The sequence below is a fragment of the Metopolophium dirhodum genome, chromosome 8 (assembly GCF_019925205.1).
Source record: "Metopolophium dirhodum isolate CAU chromosome 8, ASM1992520v1, whole genome shotgun sequence".
NCBI lineage: Eukaryota > Metazoa > Arthropoda > Insecta > Hemiptera > Aphididae > Metopolophium > Metopolophium dirhodum.
Window position 1 is genome coordinate 3,497,186 of NC_083567.1, and position 23,865 is coordinate 3,521,050.

The 23,865-nt window shown below is 37.4% G+C and overlaps 1 protein-coding gene across 1 annotated transcript; it reads left to right on the top strand.

The window, feature by feature from the left end:
- The first annotated feature begins 17,318 nt into the window (after positions 1-17,318).
- LOC132950050 (POU domain protein CF1A) lies at positions 17,319-23,121 on the top strand. Its single transcript, XM_061021245.1, is given in 3 exon segments — positions 17,319-19,135; positions 19,138-19,224; positions 19,226-23,121. Coding segments are annotated over 3 exon segments (1,323 nt in total). The 5' UTR covers positions 17,319-17,986; the 3' UTR covers positions 19,313-23,121.
- The last annotated feature ends 744 nt before the right edge of the window (positions 23,122-23,865 follow it).

Consider the following 23,865-nt stretch of genomic DNA (forward strand, 5'->3'; position numbering starts at 1 on the left):
TTCGCGTGTAAGACATTAATAGACCGCTTTTTTTTTTTTTTAATATATATATTATATTTTCCGGCGCGATCGCGAGGTATTTTTCGTTAGGTACCTCCATACACATTATACCTACGCAGAAAAATGCGATCCGAAAACCAGTTTTTTCACAATATGTCCACGGTACGCAGTAATGCGATTTGACAGTCTCCGATAAAATATATACATAATATATACTATTATATTATTATACCGGGTGATTATTTTAACGTAAGACGTTCATTAATTTCAAAAACTAATATATATTTACGTTATTGAAAATATTTATTTTTTATATTATAATATGTGATTCAAATAAATGATTTTGAAATAAATAATGCAAATTATATTTTATCGGAATCATTTTTATGTCTCATTTTTTCAAACTACATTTTTAATTTCATATCATTCCGGAGCGGAAAAAAGTTTTCAGTATATTTGGATGATATAAAAAACGATGAGCAGCCCAATATTATAAATATTATTACAAGTGTCGATAACGAGGGTATGCCACCGCGACAATAATTTTGTATCTTCCGAGACTCATATTACAACACTGTAATAGAAAAGAAAATATCTAAATATACCGCTTACACCGTAGGTACGGAAACTATCGTAAGTATAATCATAAAAAAATCTGCCTCGGGAGTATTCGTGTCGCGTAAATATAATAATATTGTGCCTGATGTTATTATATGGTCGGAAATTCGCACTTACCGAACCGGAACTATCGCCAGTCGTTTTCGATGCGTTTTTGTTTTGCTTTATAACCCCTAGTCAAATAAAATGACCGGGAAAATCTTGATGTTGGATATCGCATACGATCGCTGTAAGTATACCAATGTTGTTGTACTAGAAAAAAACTCCTACGTACACTAATAATAGGTAGTAGGTACTCGGCATATATTATACACTTACTTAGGTATTGCTTACTTGACCGGACTCTAAGTACTACTGTTGCGCGGCGTATCGTGTTATCAATCGCATACAGCTGTTATACGACAAGTGCATCGACGCACACAGCAGCGGAAGAAGCCGATGACGAGCGTATTGATAACGGCCGGAGAGCTACAAGTGTTCCGCTCCGTTTTAAAATAATGGGTCTAACGACGGGAAAGGTTTAGCGGCCGTATACAATAACAGGGAATCATCGGATATGTATTACGTCGCTGCAGGGGTGGATGTGCGAGTGGCTTTCAACTGTTATTTATGTTATATATATTATGTGTTGTATATATATTTCGCCCTCTTTCCGCTTCCTACACGCCGCCACCGCTCGTTAGTAATTCAAATAAAATTTGACAATCCGCCATCAATATATTATATTCCACTCCGTTGTTTTATTGCCCTTAGACAGTAAACTGGTATATAAACTTATACATATTACGTGCACAAGTATATATTGTATGGGTGTACACACACACACACACACATACACACACTACGTATACATTATATACCGGTAAAGACTTATTTTTCTCTCTCACTCTCTCTCTCGCTCTTTCTCCGTTTTTATTTTTACGATAATTGCGGTGGTAAGAAATAAAATATTTTTTTTTGTACAAAATAATATATATAGGTATGGATGTGCGTCATTTTGTCGATATCGATTTAAAAAGTATCTATATTATAATCTATTAATATTGTTTTTTTTTTTTTGGCATTAAACGCGAATACACCTACATATTATATTATATAAATTTATTCACTTAACTCGACGGACGTAATATTATATTATAATATGTTATATTATGTGAGAAAAACGAGTATAAATACACGGAGTACAGTACTTATATGATATTTTATAGTTACCCACGTATAGATACTAATTATAATTCAAAGTTAAGAGTAGTTTTAGTTTCAGTTTTGGTTATTATAGGGTGGGCCCGTTTTGCACTTCACCTGCAGTTCCCGCCTAAATCTGAGTTCAGTAGATATGTCTTGAAATAGCCGGTACTTGTTTCTAAAAAAAACGTATACAAGTCGAAAGGGTCCTGCCCGATTATCGGTTTTTACCTTTTATTTGAAAATTACGCTCGTAATTCACTCGACAATGAAAACATCGCCAAAAACGCAGAACACATGATATGTATGGAACACAGATAACGGTCTTATACATTGAAGCTCCTAGCCGAGGATTTTATCATAACATCGTCCGGGCGGAATTATTATTATTATTATTATTATTATTATAACATATGCGAATTATTGAAAACCTTGCGACGCGCGTCAAGTATAAAAAGGGACGATGATGTATATACCCACTCGGGTATACCCGTAGCATTACAGTCGTAGCTAAATACTCGCCCACGTGCAGTGGCATCGCGTGACTTATGAAGTCGTAATGCGAAGACGTGTCCGTGCTCGAGCGATGGCGGTCCATGGCGCCACGCCCATGACAAAGTAAGCGTTGACGCCGCTCGTACCTATATTATAATAGTTGTAGTTGTTTGACGGGAGCAAATGCATACGATTTTATAGTGGATTTCGCGTATAAACCTAACTACCTAATCTCATGATAAGTGTCGCATCGAAATCATTATAATATTATAATATGTAGTGTAACGTTGAGTACTTATATATATATCTACATACAATTGAATACTTTAGTGGATATAATATTATATATCGGCAACTCCAGTATTCGTGTATTTACTTTGGACCTACGCGCTTACGTGTACCTATACTGTAAGACGTCTCGTGTAAGTTATCTGAGTATATAGGTACATATGCTGTGTAATATTTTTGAATAATATTTCGAAAACGCATTACATCATATTTTTCTGAGAAAACGGTACACGGAATGTTCGCATAAAAATAGGTACAACACTATTTATTTATACGCACTTATTATTATTATAAACAATTTTCGTGTTGAATAAAATACGTAACAATGAATATATCCTTCTATTATATAACATATAGTTTTTTAAAGTGGTTTCGACAAATAATTACCTTGGCAACCAGTATTAGAGTTATTTTGTATACGTTTTAAGATGGATATAGAAAGATATGTGCAGATGAATAGACGCGTTACGAAAAGAAGAACAATATTAGAAAAAAATCAGAGAAAATAATAAACGAAAACGCTTAGCTTTGATAAAATTACATTATTTTCTACATATTGTAAAAACACTATATTTAGACGCATAGGCAATTTTATACGTCGCATTTTCACGATGAAAAAGTCGTGAGGAAATCTGGATTGAGTGAAAATGCGTAGAGACATTAATTGAAAATATTATATTTGATGAGGCATTACAACTATATAGTCCATGTTCCCGAACATAATATTTCACTTCAAATATTAATAATTTATTATATTTGCGCTATTACTTATTATTTCATAATAATCAGTTCGTAAAAAATGAATGCAGGTAGGATGAAGCGGCCAGGGGGCCAAGCCCCTTAGTAAATAAAATAATAATGGTTGAATCTTATAATATAGCTTGCTATACAGGGTGATTCATAAAGCGTAAAACACTCATTATCTCAAAAAGTATGATGAAATTATGAAAATATTTTTTTACATAGTTTCAAGTTGTTAAAAAAAACTATGTTTTTATTAAAAAATTATATTTTTAAATATGTTTTATCTATATAATTTTTTAAGTTTCTTACTTTTTTGAATGACAGCATAGAGTTTTAAATTCATATTCCAAAGCAGAATATTTTTCTAAGTATTTTGATTCATAAAAATCTAATTTAGGGCGAGTAGTCTATGAGGTATAATCATTTAAAGTTTAAATGGGCGGAGTGGAGTGGTATGGGTTTACCCCGCAAATGTGTGTCCACTACTCCGCTTGTCTAAACCTTAAATACTTATAACTCATAAACTACTTGTCCTAAAATACTTAGAAAAATATTCTGATTTGGAAAATGAAATTAAAACTCTATGCTGTCATTCAAAAAAGTAAAAAACTTAAAAAATTATAAGGATAAAAAATATTTAAAAATATAATTTTTTAATAAAAATGTTGTTTTTATAACAACTTGAAACTATTTAAAAAAAATATTTTCAAAAACATTAATACTTTTTGAGATAATGAGTGTTTTACGTTTAATAAATCACCCTGTATATTATAATTGCAGGTATATTTTAACGAGTTCATTGATATTTACCTGCATACTGCATGTAACAATATTTCCAGGGGGAATTCACCAATAATACAATTTCTAAAAAAATAATAAATATATGGTCCGTCTCCCGTTCAGCACCTATATGCGTGAGCTATAAGCAGCCGTAAATACATTGTCATAATATTAAAATATAATATTATAATAGATCGAAATTTTACACAGAGGTCTATACTTTCGGGTTATTTAGTATATAGTCCATACTGTATAGGTACCTACATATGCATATAGCTATAGAGTGTATATAATCGCAGACAATTTTATTTTGCTGTCGCAAATGTAAGACTTAACTATTGGTACCTATCTACGTATAATGCGTAAGATATAATTTTCAATTGAATTAAAAACACAAACGAAAATATATAGCATTCGGAATACCTATCCAGTTGGTCCTCTAAATACGACCTACCTAAATACGACGTATCCGCGAGTATTTTGCGTCTCAAACGCGTAATCATATTACATTATTATACACGTACGGAACACGATAGTATTAAAAAAAAAAAAAAAAATAATAATCTTATACCACGCGAACACGCGCACGCGGTCGAAAATTAATAGCTGGGCGGGCGAATAGTATATGTGTACCTATATATATATACACGCTATATACAGTGTACTACATATATAATAATAATAATAATGATGATAATAATAATCGAGGAGGCGGAGATGAACCCGAGACCGATTTAGCCACGAGCTACCGTCCGGGGCCGACCTCGCGTCTCTCGGGCGAGAGGGTACGCGAAGGACTTTAATATATATATATAAAAAAAAAAATACAAAAAACCAGCACGTCTCTTCTTCCGTACCGTAATAATCATAATAATAATATAATGTACGCGCTGCTGTGTATGACGTGTACGGCTCTCCGGAGACTTCGACGACTATTATATACGACGACGACGACGACGACGACGGGTAATCGGATGCTGTTATTGCAGTCTGCCGCCTTCGTGAAGCCCCCGTGGTCATCCGGAGAGTCCGTCGTGTATGTATAAAATATATGATATTATATATAAGTGAGCCAGTGAGATCGTATATATAATAATAACATATACCTCTATTAGACGCGCGTGCGTTTCGCCAAAACGGCGTTCGAGATTATTGGGTATTTATTTGAAAAAAAAAAATATATTATTATTCGTACGTCACACAATGTCTACAATACAACATTATGCACATTACATATTATGATATATAATCACATACCGCGCGCGCAGGTACCTATACCTATATTATATCGTGTGTGACCGCGGTATAATATTGAAAACCGCGTCGAAACACTTGTCACGTCACGCACCTATAACCTGCACCTATTCAGCGACCTCTCATTATTATTATTATTATTAGATACCTATCCGCATACGCGTGTGTTCATTTATAGCCTGTGGGTGTACCCGTGAAGGAGCAGCAGCAGCAGCAGCAGCAGCAGAAGCAGAAGCACGCGATGTCTCCGCGGCAGAGGCGCCCGAGATGAACCTCGCCGAACCGTTTATATACATATTATTATTATTTATAGGTATAAAAAAAAATAATATATAGGTATTGTAATATAGTGTTATTATATTATTATCGTACTGCACATTGTATAATAATTACCACCGGCGTAACTAGGGGCGCTAGGGAGGGGGAGGGGGAACGCAGAGCTCCCCGTAAAAGACGTGTCCAGTCCCCCGCTCACCTTGGCATTCAAACCGAGTCTTTGAAAAATCCGATGAAAGTTTGGTAAGAAAAATTGTGAAATTGGCGTGGAAAAAGCTCTACCGGCGAAGATAAAGTCCGACAAAATCTCTGCGGAGTGGTCTGAATGTATATGTCCAGCAAGGTACCTATATACATTTGTTGGATATATTCCATATTATATATGACGTGCCTTTATCTGTTATAGTCATCGTTGTACTACTAAAGGTATTTAATGAAGGTGTTCAACGGGTAAATACGCAAAATAATTTATGATTTCCCTACGTTATGTATTGTATGTGTATTATACCGATGAACCTATATTAAAGGTATATAAATCGTATGAATACAATTTTGATTATGAACTTAAATATAGAGTTGGTAAATAATGAATAATAATAATATGTAATAATGTATCGTATGTCATGATTATCACAAAACTGATATTTCAAAACAATAATGAGGCCACCGTCTTATAGAAACCGTTTTTTTCTTCAAACTTTTTAACAAGAGCTCATGACCGTAAAGGAGTTGAAACTATCTCGCGGTGTACGAACTAGGAGTTATAACACTATACCGTTGGATTTAACACTATCTCGCGTATATAGGAGTTCACACGACCGCAGTGTCAACTCAGAAGATTACTTACTTTTGTAGAAGTTTACCACGCGACGAATCCTTGCCCCGCGTAACAACACTCGTTCAAACCGTATAACCCTCCTAACACGAACCCAATTGCCCGGGTTGCCGAGGGTCGAAAAAAAATAATAATAATAATAATAAACAACGTTTGGTTTTTTTTTTTTTACTCGGACTTATCGCTAATATTGTAGTTTTATTGACGTGATGTATATCATCATCGTGTTATAATACAGCCGTGTAAGCCGCAGTGTACACAAATATAATATAATAATATTTTTACGTACGGTAGTCATAACGATATAGGTAGGTACGGCCATTTAACACTGAAGTCATAAATTGTTTTTGGCAGTAATTATGCATGCGCGGCCGGTCTTGTAATATTATCATGGAAAAAAAAAAAACCGGCGAAGAGAAAACTCAATATTTTATACATCGCGATCGTAATAATTGGTTGCACTTATTATAAACCTACCTATATTATATTATACATAATATAAAGTATATTTTTTATTAATAGAGTGTCCAACTATACTGTTTTAATTTAGGTAGTACCTATAAATATAATGTAGTTTTTTGACCTACTCGGCTTTTCCGCCCTTTCACCCGAAGTCAATAAATTTTAGGCGACCGATGAAAGAACTGACATATTATATTATAATATTTACCATAGGTACATTAGGTATTTGGATTATTATGTGGTGTATATTTTCTAGTTATAAGTAATATGTGTACCTATACAGGGCGATTCATCAAGCACGTGCATTCCCGTTTTTCCTTTAAAAATGAATTTCTTCAAATTCTGACTTTTGGAATTTTCAATTATACACATAGACCATTTTTTTTTTTTTTACTACTTTATTATCAGTAGGTATAGTACAAACTTTTGTTTTTCCAGTAAGAACGTCTCCATTTTTACTGTAAATTTTTAGTGGATAATTTTTTGAACATTTTGTTGTATCTACCTAATTCTAAAAACGGACGAGCGTTGTTTCTCAGTTATTGAAATGATTGTACTAATAGATGATAGTTCTTAAAAATGATTTAAAAAAAATATAAAACAGATTCATTACCTATTAGACCTGGTATTTATTACATTATTTTGGTTATTTTTAAGAATTATTAATATTAATTTTTAAAATGTTCAAGTCCCCATATATCCTCCAATATCTTACTCATTATCATATCCATTAAATAATATACATTATACGATATAAAATGTTGAGGGGGGGGGGGGGGGGGTGGTAGGTTTCTCATTTTAAAAACCCCAATAATTTTAAGAATATACTTTAAATATATTTAAAAATTAAAATATCACGTTTTGAATAACTACATTATTGAAGAAAAAACGGGAGAGCATGCTTGGTGAATCACTCTACTTATATATTAATATCACAATCGATAGTTATACGCACACGAAAAGATACGATGTCAATGGTGCTAATATGGAAAACTATAGGTAAATACATATTTTACGTATATTATTATACACTGCAGAGATTCGCCAGTCATGCTCATCCACCTCGTTTATCCCTTAAATATGTATATTGTATTTATTATATTAAAATCTAATTTTTCAGGACATTTTAATTTTTAAGTATTCTTAAGACGACCTGCACCATATTTCCGATACATTAATTTTTTTATACCATTTAAGTATATGGTCGTCTGTGAAGGTCACAAACTCTTCTTTTTTTCAAATAATAACTACACCTTTTTTTCCGTCGGTTGTTGAACAAATGATTTTTTTTTAAATGTTGATGTCTTACCTACTAAAACTCGAACGGCCAGTTTTTAGAGTTATACAGCTATCCATAGCAGTAAGATTTACTACTGCTAGGAACACAATATACCAAGAACAATAATGTAGGCATTTGCCAAAAAAATAGGATTATGACGATTCTATAAAATTGTACTAATTAATATTAATCTATTATTGTACCTTTATGTTCATTTTAGAATTTGGAAACATTTTTTTGCACATTCAATATACTATATTGCCAAACTAAATATTAAATCTAATTTTATGTATTTCAAACCGTTATTAAAGGCAGCAGCTAGTTTCAGTACCTACATGTATATTATACCCGTTTAAATAACTGAAAAACTGCTCTTTCTAGTCTCGATTTAGATAGATGGGTGTCTATATCAACATTTATACTATGTATCTACGGTTAAAAATCATAATTTGATTTAAAACGTAACTATTGACGAGAAAAAAATGTTAAGCGCTCGTGCTTTGCGCGAATCACCCTGTATAATATTATTTTTCATCGTAGTATAAAGTTGAACATTTTAGATATTATACCAGCTACTACCTAGTATACATCGATCGACAATTTTTTATCAAATATAAATCTTCGGTTCCATCTATGATAATCGCTTTCACGATCGGTTTTTGAATAACGTTCTTGACCGTTAAAATAGCTGGCTATACGCGCGTGGCTATAATGTGTATAGGCACCGTCCTATAATACCAAATAATCAATTAAACACTTATCGTTTCGTAAGTGTTATAATATGCGTATGGGATTAAACTTGGTTTCTCATTAAAATTTTCGAATCGGAGAAACGACCGCTTCTGTTATTTACACATCGTAAATTACTGTTTTAATGTTCGTTAACTGCGTATATATTATAATTAGGTGGTGTCCAAACGGTTGAAATAAAATTAATTATAATTTATCAATAGTATATAGATAGGTAGGTATATAATATATTATATTATGTATGGCTGTTTATATGTACACAATATGTATACAATAATAATATTATGTACCTGCATAGTATTCTGATCCGATCGGTAAACATTTTGCATGGCACGTGAAGCTCACTATGGTGGGCGATATAAATATTACCTGTTGATTTCATGGGAAAAATATCTCGAGAAAAACTCAAATTAAAAACATTGTTTGTACCGGCCCTATGGCGCGCAGGTATCGCGTATGATACATTTTATGTTGTCATAATAAATAGAGTCCGTAAACAAATTTTCGAAAGAAAAAATTCGAGTCAAGTATTATAATAATATTATAAAGCAACCGTTTCCGTCGATAAAATATTTTATTACGTATTACATCGACGAGATCGACAATGAATCAAAACGAGATTGGGCGCCGGAGGCGTTTTATTATCCAAAAGTGATATCGCGCGGCACGTTGATTTATGACTTAATTATTTGAAATATTATTATAATATACTGTGTTTGAAATATTCCGCGTAACAAATATTATGCACTCGCGCATAGTATAATATTATATTAAAATACACTTATCGGACCTGCGATAATACGTATCATATTAAAGTAGTTTCGATAAATATGTTATGACGTGTTCGATCGCAATATTCGTCGCCCTGAAAACGGACGCAGACAATATTATAATAAATAAACACACACAATAATAATATCATGTGCGTATGCACGATAAGCAGCTGATGATGTTTTGAAAACAGTAAATCGTGATCCAGTGGTGGCCACCATAAGTCCTGAAAACGAATAAGTGGTGTCGATTTACCATTGTAATTCAGCTGCATCCATCCCTTGCGCTGTAGACTATAATATAGTACACCCATTGGTTTATAGCTGTAGTGTTGCACGCGTATAACAATATTTGAAACTGCAGCGCAGCGAGTTGTGACGAAAACCAAACCTAACTTTTTCATACATAAAAATATACTCTGATGTACCTACAACCAGTTCTGACCTACACAGCATAATATTAAATGCACCCACCGAAATCGAAAGCGTGTCACGGGATGGACCGTGTGGGATGACCGCCAATGAATATTATTTTTGGTAATAGTTATGTACAGCTGTTAATACGTCTCATGTCCGTATATATAGTCAATGTGTGTGTCAATACATAAGGCGTATTAAGTATCTAAAGTTAAGACGGACGGAGTAGACAATTTAGATCCACTATTTCTCCGATCATCAAAACTTAAATAACCGATTACAACTATTTAATAGATACCTATTATATTCTCGTTCGAAATTCAAAAGTTTAGCCGAGCGCATTGTAGGCCAAAATGTTGTGATGCACAGACAACCCGCGGGTGTCCCAATTAACTTTTCGTCCGAAATTCGATTCTTATGTATCGACAAACACGCAGAAACATGATATAATTATAATCATCTAGTTACAGGAGTATAAAAACTAAACAAATCGAACACTATATAATGTGATATGATATAAGATATGTAATTTTTCTTTTATTTTATTAAAAATATTGTTTTGTAAATGACTAGAAAATTGAGTGAGAGAAATATTTTCAAAAAAAATTGATGTACGTAGGTAGTCTTTGAGACTTAACGACTATGTTTACTGTACAAAGAATCGCCAAGTATAATATTATATACATACCCATTGCGCAGTATAATATGAGCATTTAGTTGTTCATGACACGCGATACCTATATAATACCTACAACTTACAACCTACCTGTATAATGTGTTATTACCATTATTATTACTATTCTTATTGTATGGCGTTCCTCTCCTTTTGTTTTGACCGATGATTGGCAAAACAGCAGAAATGTGTGTATCGCGTATAACATGATATTATTATAATATTTTGATGTAGTGCTCGCCGGCGTCATAATAATATAACATATCATAATACCTATATAATATATATATATAATAATAGACCTATTATAATAATACATTATATCTCGTCCGCACAATGGCGAGTATATAATACACTGCACGCGTATCATCATACAATATATAATATATATTATATAAATGCGTATAAGTTCTCTTCGAACAAGCGTGAAACGATCGATGCGATTATTATATTATATTATATACGCGTTTATTGGTAATTATTTTAATTCGTTACCGCGGACTTATGTTTCTACACAATATCATATATATATCGAGTTTACCTACGTGTATATATATATATATCTCGAGTTTACCTACGTATATTTATATATATGTTTAGAATATCGGGGCTCGCGTGGACTGCGGTACAGCTGCCCCGCGGCGCGTATGGGTATAATTTTGAAGTGCACGACGACGTGTACCAGTTTATATTTTTTTTCTCGACAGTTTTCGGACGACTCGGCAGAGACCGATGAGATGCGTACGGCGGTAATAACAACAACAATAATAATGATTATGAGTAATAATAACCTGCTGCTGCAGCATACCTGTATAATACGAGTACAATATTCATAAAATAAACATAATACTCGACGGAGCCCCTGCAGCAGCAGTAGTCATCTCTGCGAATGATATACAATAATTGAGTGTACAGAGGTATATTGTTATACACAATATATTATTATTATACTATTGTTACGCATCATATCGGTTAGGTTTATCATGCCATATATATATGTACAGGTATGCCTTTAAATATATTATTATACGTCTATAGCTATAGCTGCTGCGATCTAATAATTTTTTTTTTCCTGTAACCAATGGCAACCCTATATATATATTATAAACGACAATTTTAAAAAATTTCATTTTTCGTGATTGGCTCATTCCTGCAGCGCGAGGCACTCTCAAAATAAAAATTTAAAAATTGGCTTCGAGACGCACAATATACATCGGTAGTAAACCTGCTATGTGCCAAATTGCAAAACCGTTTGAGCGAACCCGGACGATATAACCAAATGATATATCAAAATCTTTCTCCGTCCATACGATTTCCTGATAATATTAACATTTTTATTCATTGCATTTTACATATAATATTATATATAATATGTCCAAAAGGAGAACATATACAACCCCTTATCCCCTCCCCTTGGATCCTCTCCCCCGCAAGTTTTGTCTATGTTGATGTGTTTTATTTGTGAACGAGTATCCTTGACGGTGCATAATACCTTACCTACAATACTACTATACGGAGTTGTGCGTAAGTACTATATTACATAAAATACATAAAAGTAGTTATGCCAATAGACAATACATATTGGTGATAATATTGAATTATATTTTTGAATTATATAGAACGTCTGCAAGCTTTTAAACTGAGCCACCTCAACATATGCATGTTATAATATTTACCTAGTTATACATATTATCTGCATGCGTGCAACGATCACTGAAACACTTATTTATCCCTATATGTGTATTGTAATTTTTACGCAATTTTTCGGCAGAAGCCGAAGAAGCTGCGACTTCGTGTGGCCCCGGTGTAGGTATCTATAAATTTTAAATGTTGTCGTTGTGTTGCCATCATAAGACTTAAGCACATACAACGCATTATCTGTACGCGCTGTATGATCCATGCACAGGCGTAAATATGGTTAAAATCCTTGGAGGAGAAGGGGGGGGGATAAAATATAAATCAACACGTATTAATATTATAATTCATTATACACACGAGGTCGAGTCGGAAAATATTTGGTGGGGGGGGGCTTTAGGAGTCGAGGGGACAACACCACCGCCCAGGGTACACCTGTGGTGATGATGATGATGATATCATGAAGAGATCGCCGGTGATCAAAGCAGTCTCATATTTTGTTCGTGTTCTAGACTATTAGATATTATATGCATGCCTGTCGCTTAGAACCTGTGCGTAAGTCTCTGTGTCAAGTATATTATAATATTAAAGTTCTACGCGTTTTAATAACAACAATAATACATTCGGTCGCGCTGAAAGTGGCGCACTCGGATCGCACACGTCGATCGCTTTCGAGTTACGCGGCGTTCGCTCACAGATAGCGCTGCGCGTATGCGGCGCGAGACGTTCGGCGAGAATAATATTATTATTATTATTATTCCTCGGCCCGTTCGATTTATCACCGTCCCGTCCGGGGTGCAGTCGACTTCTGTCAGCCGCGTCGTGACGGTGTCCCATTCGATTTCCACGTGTTTCCGGTCCAACTGAACCGGAACTCGACAGCACAACCGTATATGTTGACTTATCATGAAATATAATATAATAGCAATAATTGACAATAATTGTTAATGCAATATAGTATAATATTATCAAGACGACCGCGGAGGAAGCGCGACGAGGAATATCGGCAAGGATCGCGCGCGATACCCCACGAACAATATATTAATACAGCTATTGTACAGTTGGCTTTGCAAGACGATCAAAAGACACAGTAAAACATATTATAAATGGATAAACAGTAAAACGCGCGTGCGAGCGTATTAAGCTATAAGTCCCTTTTTTCTAAACGAATTTTAATATAATATATATACAACAGACCATAATACAAATTAGATATAATTATTTCCTCTACCGGTGTTTTTATAATATTGACCGGTTTGAATCAATATTAAGTAGATATTTTTTAATACTGGCCAATATAAATTTAGGTATACTCGCGTATACTTTGTACATAGAACCGTATGGTGAAATCTGAATAGAAGCGAGTGACAATCGTAAATCGTTACGTACAGTGACACTATATATACGTCATAGACTACGGATTTTTAATAAATAATATACCGTGAAATCAACAATCGTATTACCTCGCCGCATATGTTGTACTTGTCACCAACGGATGGGCGGACACAACCACGGGGATATGAAGCGTTCTAAACTTACGTTTTGAAACCAAAAACTTTATCATAGTTACTCAAGTTCGCCTACATCATAATATTGTGTGCGAAATACATTTACGATTTCAGTTTTATAAAAATATATCATATCGGCCATTGGGTATATTATGAAATATTATTCACACCGTCGCGGCCATTTTATGCGGCATCTGAGTCCATTTTTGCCTATATGTAAATATATATATATATACATATCACATAGGTATATAACAAAAGTATGCGGAGCGATATAATATGCCTCTTTTCTTGGAATATACCTAGCCTATTTAATAATATCTACATGGATATATCCGACGAAAATATTATATTGATTTTCGAATTATCCACTCTGCGCCCATCGCGTTGGCACCTTACATAATATGTATATAACCATAACATAATACGTATTAAATTCTATGCCGGTTTCGATTTTTCTATATTTTCCCATAACATTGCATACAGTATATTGGGTATGTGTCGTGGAAATCCTTCTATGACGCGTATAGTACAGGGTGATTCTTTCATCACGGAAATAATATTGTACGTATAGGTACAGCCTGCATATATCGACATGTCTCGTGTACACATGATTTTTTGAAAATGGTAATAAATAGTTAACTATAGTTAGGTACCTATATATTAGCTGTTATACCTTTATTGAGTACAAAATAACTAAATCACAAATTACAATATTTGACCTGGCTAAAAGATACAATTTTACATTTTAATCGGTAAGAAAATTATACTATCAAACTTTTACAGCGGTTTTAATATCAAATATTATATATATAACAATATCCCATCGCGGCGCATATCTTTATTAGGTATATATGCCTTTAAAACACCCAATACCAGAGTTAACATTTAGGTATAGTCTATATTTCTAAAATATTAAAAAATGGTAATATACAGTATCAATACCGGTTTTAAATATACCTACCCGATTAAATTTTGAAAACCCGATATACCGCCAATCACGACGAAGAGAATACTTTATATCATAGTATATGAAGTCATTATTATTAATTCGGGTGCAGACCCCTGCAGGTTAATGTTGAAATAAGACTTAATTTTAATACTTCTATGTAAAAAATTTACTTGAGCGTATATAGTTAACACGTCAGGTGGGTATGTAGGTATTTATAAATGCATCCCTATAATATGCTGTTAATAAAGTAACTTATATACAATTAAAAGTTATTACCAATGAATAGTATACCTTTAGTGATGATATATTACCTATATAAAGGTAATATGGTTAGGTAGGTATACTATTACGATTTAGTTATATTTCAATATTAACCTAATTTTAATGTTATATTAACTCGTTAATGTCCTGCAGTAGCCTTGACTTTTTCGTGCTTTTTCGTATAAGTATATATAGGTATAGGTATAACCTACCTTTATAATACCAGCTGCCTATAGCTATATATAGGTACACAAACATGATAGCGCCGTGCAAGTACACTGTATGTCTAAATATTTAAATAGGTATACCATATACACAGTACACACACATAAGGTATACCGGATGTTATAGGTATTATATACACTATATTGGCGCGTGTAAATAAATTCTGTCGGCGCAACAATTCATTATTGTCCGATATACATTATGAGTATCATAATATATGTTATATTATCATGTGTTCTCAATAAAAGTGCGAATTCCGTCCGACTGTTTTAATATATTTGCAGTTTGCCTATATCGCGTGAATTCCACCGTTATCACGCATACATAATATAATGTATATAATGTGTACGTAATAGGTAGATAATATTATATAATATTATATAGCAGCTAAAATATTATAGTTATATATAATAATATTTAGTAGGTATTATCCTTTTCGGAGAAGGTCAACCGAAGGGTCGCCGTCCCCGCAGCAGCAGCAGCAGCAATATTAGAACATAATTACATTGGTATATATAATGATATGTAATATTATGCCAATACCTGGTACATGTTTTAATATCAACCCGCCTACCTACGTATATAAACATTTCGAAAAGCGAAAAAAAAAATTATAATATAACAGTAACTAATTCTTGCTGCGGAGTACGTAAGCGCCAGGCGTTATAACTATATCCACGCGCAGGAAGACGAACCCAATATAATATACCGCTGCTATACATACGCGATAATTGCAGAAATCAATCGTAAATCCGGCTGCGAATAAGTGGGTATACCTATAGGTCCGGGGTGTGGAAAAAATATCGTTGGCGGAATAAACGAAAATTATTGCAGTCTATAGGGGCGTTTGAACGGTGCCGCGCGCAGTTTAGCTCACTGGACCTATACCTACCTACCTCCATATGCATATATATATATATATATATATATATATATATATACAACTTGCGGCAGCAGCTAAAATAAAGCGGCGGATTCGCACCCGCGTAATTTTATTATAATAATATAATATGTGCATGATATATAGTGCATCAGGCATGAGGTATATGCATCGCCCGGTGCATCAATCGTGGACCGTGATATAGGTGTACTGTGATAAAGTGCCATGATATGTTATCACTACGACATCGACAGGTATAGGCGGAGCGGTATATACCAATACTGCGGCGGTATACCATTACAATACCTATGATTGTAGATTTGTGGTATACAATATACAGATTGCTTAGGTACCCGACTATATCATCTATAATACTATACGGGCGCCATCACCGTGGCGATGGATTGCGTCGCGCGGGAGTATGAATCGCGGGGCAAAGGGCCTTTTGGAAATCAATTTGGCGAGTGGATTGTTTTCGGGCGAAGACGCGTCGTCGGACGGACGAAAGGGCGGGCGGGGGTGGCCGTAGGTGTTCGGCACGGCGATAATGTCGCGATAATGTATCCATTTACGTCGGCGCGCGCGCGCGCGCGGCGAGACGACGACAGCGGCGACGGTGGCGCGGTCTCGCGACGGCGGCCCTTCCGACGCGGCACGACAATCGGTGACGCGCGCGCACGAACGCACACGAACGGCGGTCGGTGCGAGAGAGAGCGGCCGTTGTACATGCCGTTGCCGTGGCTACTGCGCTTGCCGCCGGGGCGCCCCGCCGTCAGCTGACCCGGGCCCGTCCCCGGGTGGGCGGGGCGCGGCCGCGCGCTCGGGCCCAACCGGCGCGGCCTGGGCGTGCACGCGCGACCGGCGGCGGGGGAAACTCCGCGGCGCGCGTCCCGCGGTCCCCGCCGCGCCATGGGTCTCGCTCCCGCCGGCCCCGGTCTCTCGCTCGCGCCCCGCGTCCCCACCACCGGCGCGCGGCCGCGCGGCTGGAACGCCACCTCGCGCGCGCCGGCAGCCGCTCTCTGCGGACCTCCGCCGCCGATCAGTCCGTATACGTACTGCGCGCCGGCCGCTATGTGAACGGTTCACGCGCGTGTGTGTGACTTGTGTGATATTTTTTTTTCTCCCAGAACGCAGGCGACCGCCGCCGAACATTACCGCCGCACACCTATGACATTACGCGTCGTCGGTACGATATTAATAAATTTTATTCGTTCGCAAAGCATGCACCACGCGATACGATAGCAAACAATTATATTTCGATCGTCCGTTCGTCGTTTTATTTTTTTTTTTTAGTTTTTACATTATTTTTTTGGCGTTTTTCGCCTCACGCGCCCGTCATACCGCAAGACACGGCGCCACGCGCCGCGATAAGGATTTTTCTCGGCCCGGTTTCGCGGTGAAAACCGAATGATAAAAAAAAACCTGACAATAACAATATAATAATTGTTATATTGTTATTCATCATATCGTTGTCGTAGTGGTGGTGAAAAAAAATCGCACGTCGCCGGGGACGTCGTTGTCGCGCGGACAAAGTGCGCGCGCGCCGCGCGTACCCACCGCACACGCGTGCGGTGCAACAGTGACAATTTTTTTTTCTTCATAGACCGGTGCACGAAAAACGTTCGCAATTACGGACCTAACGATTTACCCGCGCAGTGTTCGGGGCGCGTCGGTTGAATGTGATTGGAAAGCGCGGGTGATGGCCACCACGTACCTGCCGGTTGGCAGTGGCGGTGGCGGTGGCGGTGGCGGCGGCCCCGGCTCCGGTGACCTGGACGGCATGGGCGGCATGTCGGTGGTCAACCAGCCGGGCGGCCCGTACCAGCAGCCGTCACCGTCGCCGCGCGGCGGCAACGGCCAAGACCACCCGGCCGGCGAGCTGAAGTACATGCCACCCGGGCAGCACCACCATCACCACCACCATCACCATCAAGTTCCTACGTCCCCGTCGCCGGTGTCGCTGTCGGCCGCGGCCAGTTGGGTGGACCCGTGGGCAGCGTCCATGAGCATGCACCAGCACCATCCGCACCATCCGCACCACCCGCACCAGGGACTGGACATAAAGCCGCCACCAGACATGCGAGCCGTGACCGGTGGTGGTGGCGGAGGCGGTGGCGGCGGAGGCGGCGGAGGTGGAGGCGCGCAGACCTGGCACACGGGGCCGCCGCCGCCCGTCGTCTCGGCCGGCCACTACAACGGCAGCGGGTCCGGGTCGCCGCAACTCGGCCACCACGGCGCGTACCACGTGATGAACGGTATGCTGGGCCACACGCACCCGGCCGTCCAGATGCACGGCCACAGCCCGTCGTACCCGCAGCAGCACGACCCGCAGTCGCCCGGCGGCGAGGAGGACGCCCCCACGTCCGACGACCTCGAGGCGTTCGCCAAGCAGTTCAAACAGCGCCGGATCAAGCTGGGCTTCACGCAGGCCGACGTGGGCCTGGCGCTGGGCACGCTCTACGGGAACGTGTTCTCGCAGACCACCATATGCCGGTTCGAGGCGCTGCAGCTGTCGTTCAAGAACATGTGCAAGCTCAAGCCGCTGCTGCAAAAGTGGCTGGAGGAGGCGGACTCGACGACGGGCTCGCCGACCAGCATCGACAAGATCGCGGCGCAGGGCCGCAAGCGCAAGAAACGCACTAGCATCGAGGTGTCCGTCAAGGGGGCGCTGGAGCAGCACTTCCACAAGCAGCCCAAGCCGTCCGCGCAGGAGATCACGTCGCTAGCCGACTCGCTGCAGCTGGAGAAGGAGGTGGTGCGCGTGTGGTTCTGCAACCGGCGGCAGAAAGAGAAGCGCATGACGCCGCCGAACACCATGGGCGGCCCGCAGGACGGCAACGGCATGATTGGACGGCGGGCCTGGGTGGCGGCGGCGGCGGCCCGATGGGCCACGGCGGCCTGCACCAGGCCTACCACCATCAGGACCACGTGATGCACGGGCTCGCCGATGGGCCCGCACTCGCACTCGCACAGCCCACCGATGCTCTCGCCGATCGGCAACCATCAGTCGCTTGCGGCCCATTAACGTTTCGCCCAGTGGGACGTTGAGTACTCACGGCACCTGGCTAAGATGCAGCAACATCAGCAGCAACACCAGGAATGCACGTAGTACTGTTGTTTACTGTTTCGAACAACGTCTCGCTGAGGGCGATTTAAAAAAAAAAAAAATAATAATAATTAAATATAAACGTGTGCACGTCACAGCAACAGCAACGGAGCGCACGCACGACAAACGTGTGCTTATTTGCGCGGCTTTCGCGGTATGTCATGTCGCATGGCGTGTCGTATTTCGGGAGATCGCTGCAGCCCGCACCGCGACGGCGCACTATATATTATTATTATTGTTTTTTTTTACCAATTCGACTATACATAAATATATATAAATATAAAATATAAATATTAATTTACAAACGCGGATCGTATAATAATATATTGATAATTATAATATATATTATATGATTATTATTATTATTATAATATATTATAAGAGTAGTGCTGGCCGTGAAATGCACTGCAAAAATCGCGTACGGCGGCCGAAGAAGAAGCCCATAACAAACATTACAATATTATATGATATTTTCCGTAAACATTATTATTATTATTATTTTTTCCAATCGTTATTAAATATATAGAGATGTGTGTATAATGATATCATATTGTTATTGTACGCGGTATATAATATAACGATGATAAAAGATGATGTCAATAATGATGACGAATAATGAACGATATGATAGCGAAGATGATGATATATTATAATAATATAATACCGAAGACCGTCGATCGCATACCCACCCCGCACGAGTATATTATTACTATATACACGATGTACAAGACGAGACGGCGAGATGAAGGATTTGCGACCGGCGAGCAGGATATCGTCTTCGGAGACGCGGGAAGTCACCGCGAGCAAGGGAAGTCGCCGACCGCGAGAAGTCACCTCGAGCACGAGAAAGTCACCGACCACGATGAGTCGCCGAGCACGAGAAGTCGTCGAGCTAGAGGAGTCGCCGAGCACGAGAAGCAAGCACGGGACGGACGAGCCATCAATCGACACACCATCTTCTGTCGCACTGTGATATAAATCGATTAATTCTTTTAAATTTGTTTGTTAATTTTCCGTCTATAAAAAAAACTATCTCCCCCGGACAAGTATATAACAATAATATACCTAAGTATACATAACTTCGCAGCCACGTACACACACACACGCGCGCGCGCGCGTCCACCCACACACCCACTTTACGGGTACGGATTAGTTGGCCTATATTATTGTATAATATTTTATTTCTGTTTCGTTCATCGTATTATACTAAACGCGAGCGCAAATACCTGGACCGCGGTCAGAGTCACGATGCGAATATCCTTCCGATAAAATTCTTCGCGATTTTCCGATAGTTTTCCACGCGACGTCCGAGCCACCCGGACCGCATATTATATAATAATTATACGGCTAAAGTCACGACCCCCTCGCCCCCCCCCACCCACCCCAAACCGCACTGAAAAGCAATCGATCTCAACGCACGTGCCTATATATATTATATTATACGCAGATAAACGCCAAACGGAAACTACGAAAACAGTATAACGGCGACGGTCTCAAACTTCGTTCCGTTTACCATGCGAGTATAATAACGTAAGGTTTGGGTCGCCGTTTGGTAAATTTGGTTTTTCGTCGGTCTTTCAACGTAATGATATCAATTATATTGTACCTCGCCGAGGCTGTGCACCGCCTCGATTTTCTTTCCACCACGGCCCCCGAAAAACACTTGTTCGTCGCGCGTTTACCTCCACACCTCGCGCGATCATATACCCCGAAATAAACGCGCCCGGGGTACGATCGCGTACTTGTAAAAAAAAATTACAACACCTATCCCCATCGGCAGCCGGCACCGCACCGCACCACACGAATCAAAATATTACTATGTACGGCCTACGAATAATTTTAAATAAAATATTATATTATATTATTATTATCGTCGTCGTCGTCGTCGTACACACTAGCCATACACGCGACGTATATTATGTATATAGGCTGCATACCCATATGATATACAGTAATAGTAATAGTACGAAAACCGGTTCGTCCGAACGATTCATAATTTTTGTCCATATTTTTTTATTTTTTCTCCCGCCAGCTCGGTCTCTCGCTCACTCCTTTTTATTCGTGATTTATGTGACGGATGGAGAGAAAAAAAAAAAAAAACCGAAAAAGGTAATAATAAAATTACCCCGAAAATATAATAATAATATATATACATACGCGACCCGGCCGGCAGCAGAGGTATATAATATAATGTATATATGTGTGCGCGCGTACATCATACCCGCCGACATATATTTCGTGTGCGTATAATATAATATATATATATATATATATGATAATATGATTAGGTATTTGTGTGCGCAAGTGCGTACAAGACGCTATTTTTTCCTATATATAATATGATATAATATACACATGTATACTTTTTCTTCTCCTCGTTCATATTTTTTACGATCGCCCTCCAAATATATATTATCGGTCCGCGCGGCGTATAAACACATTATGAAATAGCGTATATTATCCGAATAAATCAACCCGCCGCCGCCGTACCTGCCTTATTTATATAATATAATATAGACGATAATAATAAATTTAAACTCTGAAAAATAAATTTCATATTCCGTCATTACAATAACCGTGTACAACATTTGAAACGTTGTGCGTATGTGTATGTGTGCGGCGAGGTATATAACAATATATTATATTATTATAATGCGTATATAGGTGTATGACGATAACATTGAGCGTTGTCCGATAATAATTATAATATATATATATATATAATGTGCCGACGACACAATTTTGGCGAAACGTCCAAATATTAATATTATACGTAAGCAATACGACAAGAATATTATATCATAAAATCGGCGTGTTTCGGTCGACACGTATATATATATATATATATTATAATTAATACCTATGATATGATACCTGTACAACGAACTACGCGTTATACTATATATATATATTATATACACTATATGATAATAAACTATTAATTACCTATACTTGTATAGAGGCACCTACGGACATGAGACGCGTTTCGCCGGCGCGCTTTTGTATTTTGTAACGAATTTATCGAAAAATATTATTATTATTATTATTATTACTATTATTATAAGTGTATATACTTACCTATATATACGTACGCGCGTATAATGGAATAATGTACAATATTATTGTGACGTAGGTGTGTGTATATGCTGTTTATCTCATTTTTTGATTATAATTTATTATTATTATTATTTTTTTTTTTGTTATTTTTAACGATTATTTTTAGTTTTAACAATCGCATGTGTCTACAATATAATATATATATATATGAATAATATATATTGTATAATACACCCCTCAAGTGTTTATCGATTAATTTCAAAATTGTTATCCTAGCGAAAATTTATCTTTTTCTTTCAAAAAACACTCGATTTGTCGTTAATTGACATTCGAACATTAATAATAATACTATTATGATTGATATTGCAATATATTATAATATTACTATGTATTATTATATATTTGATATCATTATACTATTGTCATCATTATTATATTAATATTGTTTATTTTTTAAAAAGAAAAGGAAAGAAAAGACGGGAAAATAATAATCGTAATATAAAAATATTATATACGCATACATGTATACATTTAGCCGATAACAAAAAAAAAGTAAATTAAGGTACAAGATCTTTTTTGTAAATACGAAAATAGATGTGTAAATAAAAAATTGTGTAGTTAGATGAATATATTATCATTCACGAAATATATAGAGAAAATAATAAAATACACTTTTGGAACGTGTAATTTTTGTTTGTTCGTATATATAATATTATGTTTTTAATAAAAATAAATTTAAAAAAAAAATACAATTGTGGAATTAAGTCAAAAAAACATTAACTGTTTGATGTTTTTTTTTTTATTTATTAAATTTATATGTGTTGTATAAAAAAAAAAAATGGGATATAAAAACGATTTGAAATAAAAATTTGAAAACAGAAAAACCAAAAGAATTTTTTATCAAAAGTTGTGCAGCTCTCACGACATGGTCACCACCACACAATAGTGTATTATAATACAATTGTTTGACGTGTGTGTGTGTATCGCAGCAGTCGTCGCTACAATATTATATACACAACACGTGAGGTAAATAATTATGATAATGCGCACCCGATCGAACCCGATCGTTCGTTATAATATAATATGGTCTTGAAAAAAATAAGATTATAATATTATTACCACATTACAATAATATGTATGGCAACGATACAGCACAGGTATAATGCGGTTGTTTGGTTAAATAGGTACGATGAGTCACACAGGTAGGTAGGTACGTGCGAGAGCAATAATATTATAATGCATCATTCGTTTGCGTGCTGCAAAAACAATCATTGCAAGACGACGTAAGCGACTTATTGCGAACCAACAACAATGCACCGTCGTCGTAACGCCATTGATCGTGATTGAATACCGTTTATTATTATTACTAATTGTTGTCGTCGTTGATCTCGAACTCGGTCTCGAGCAGCAGCCGT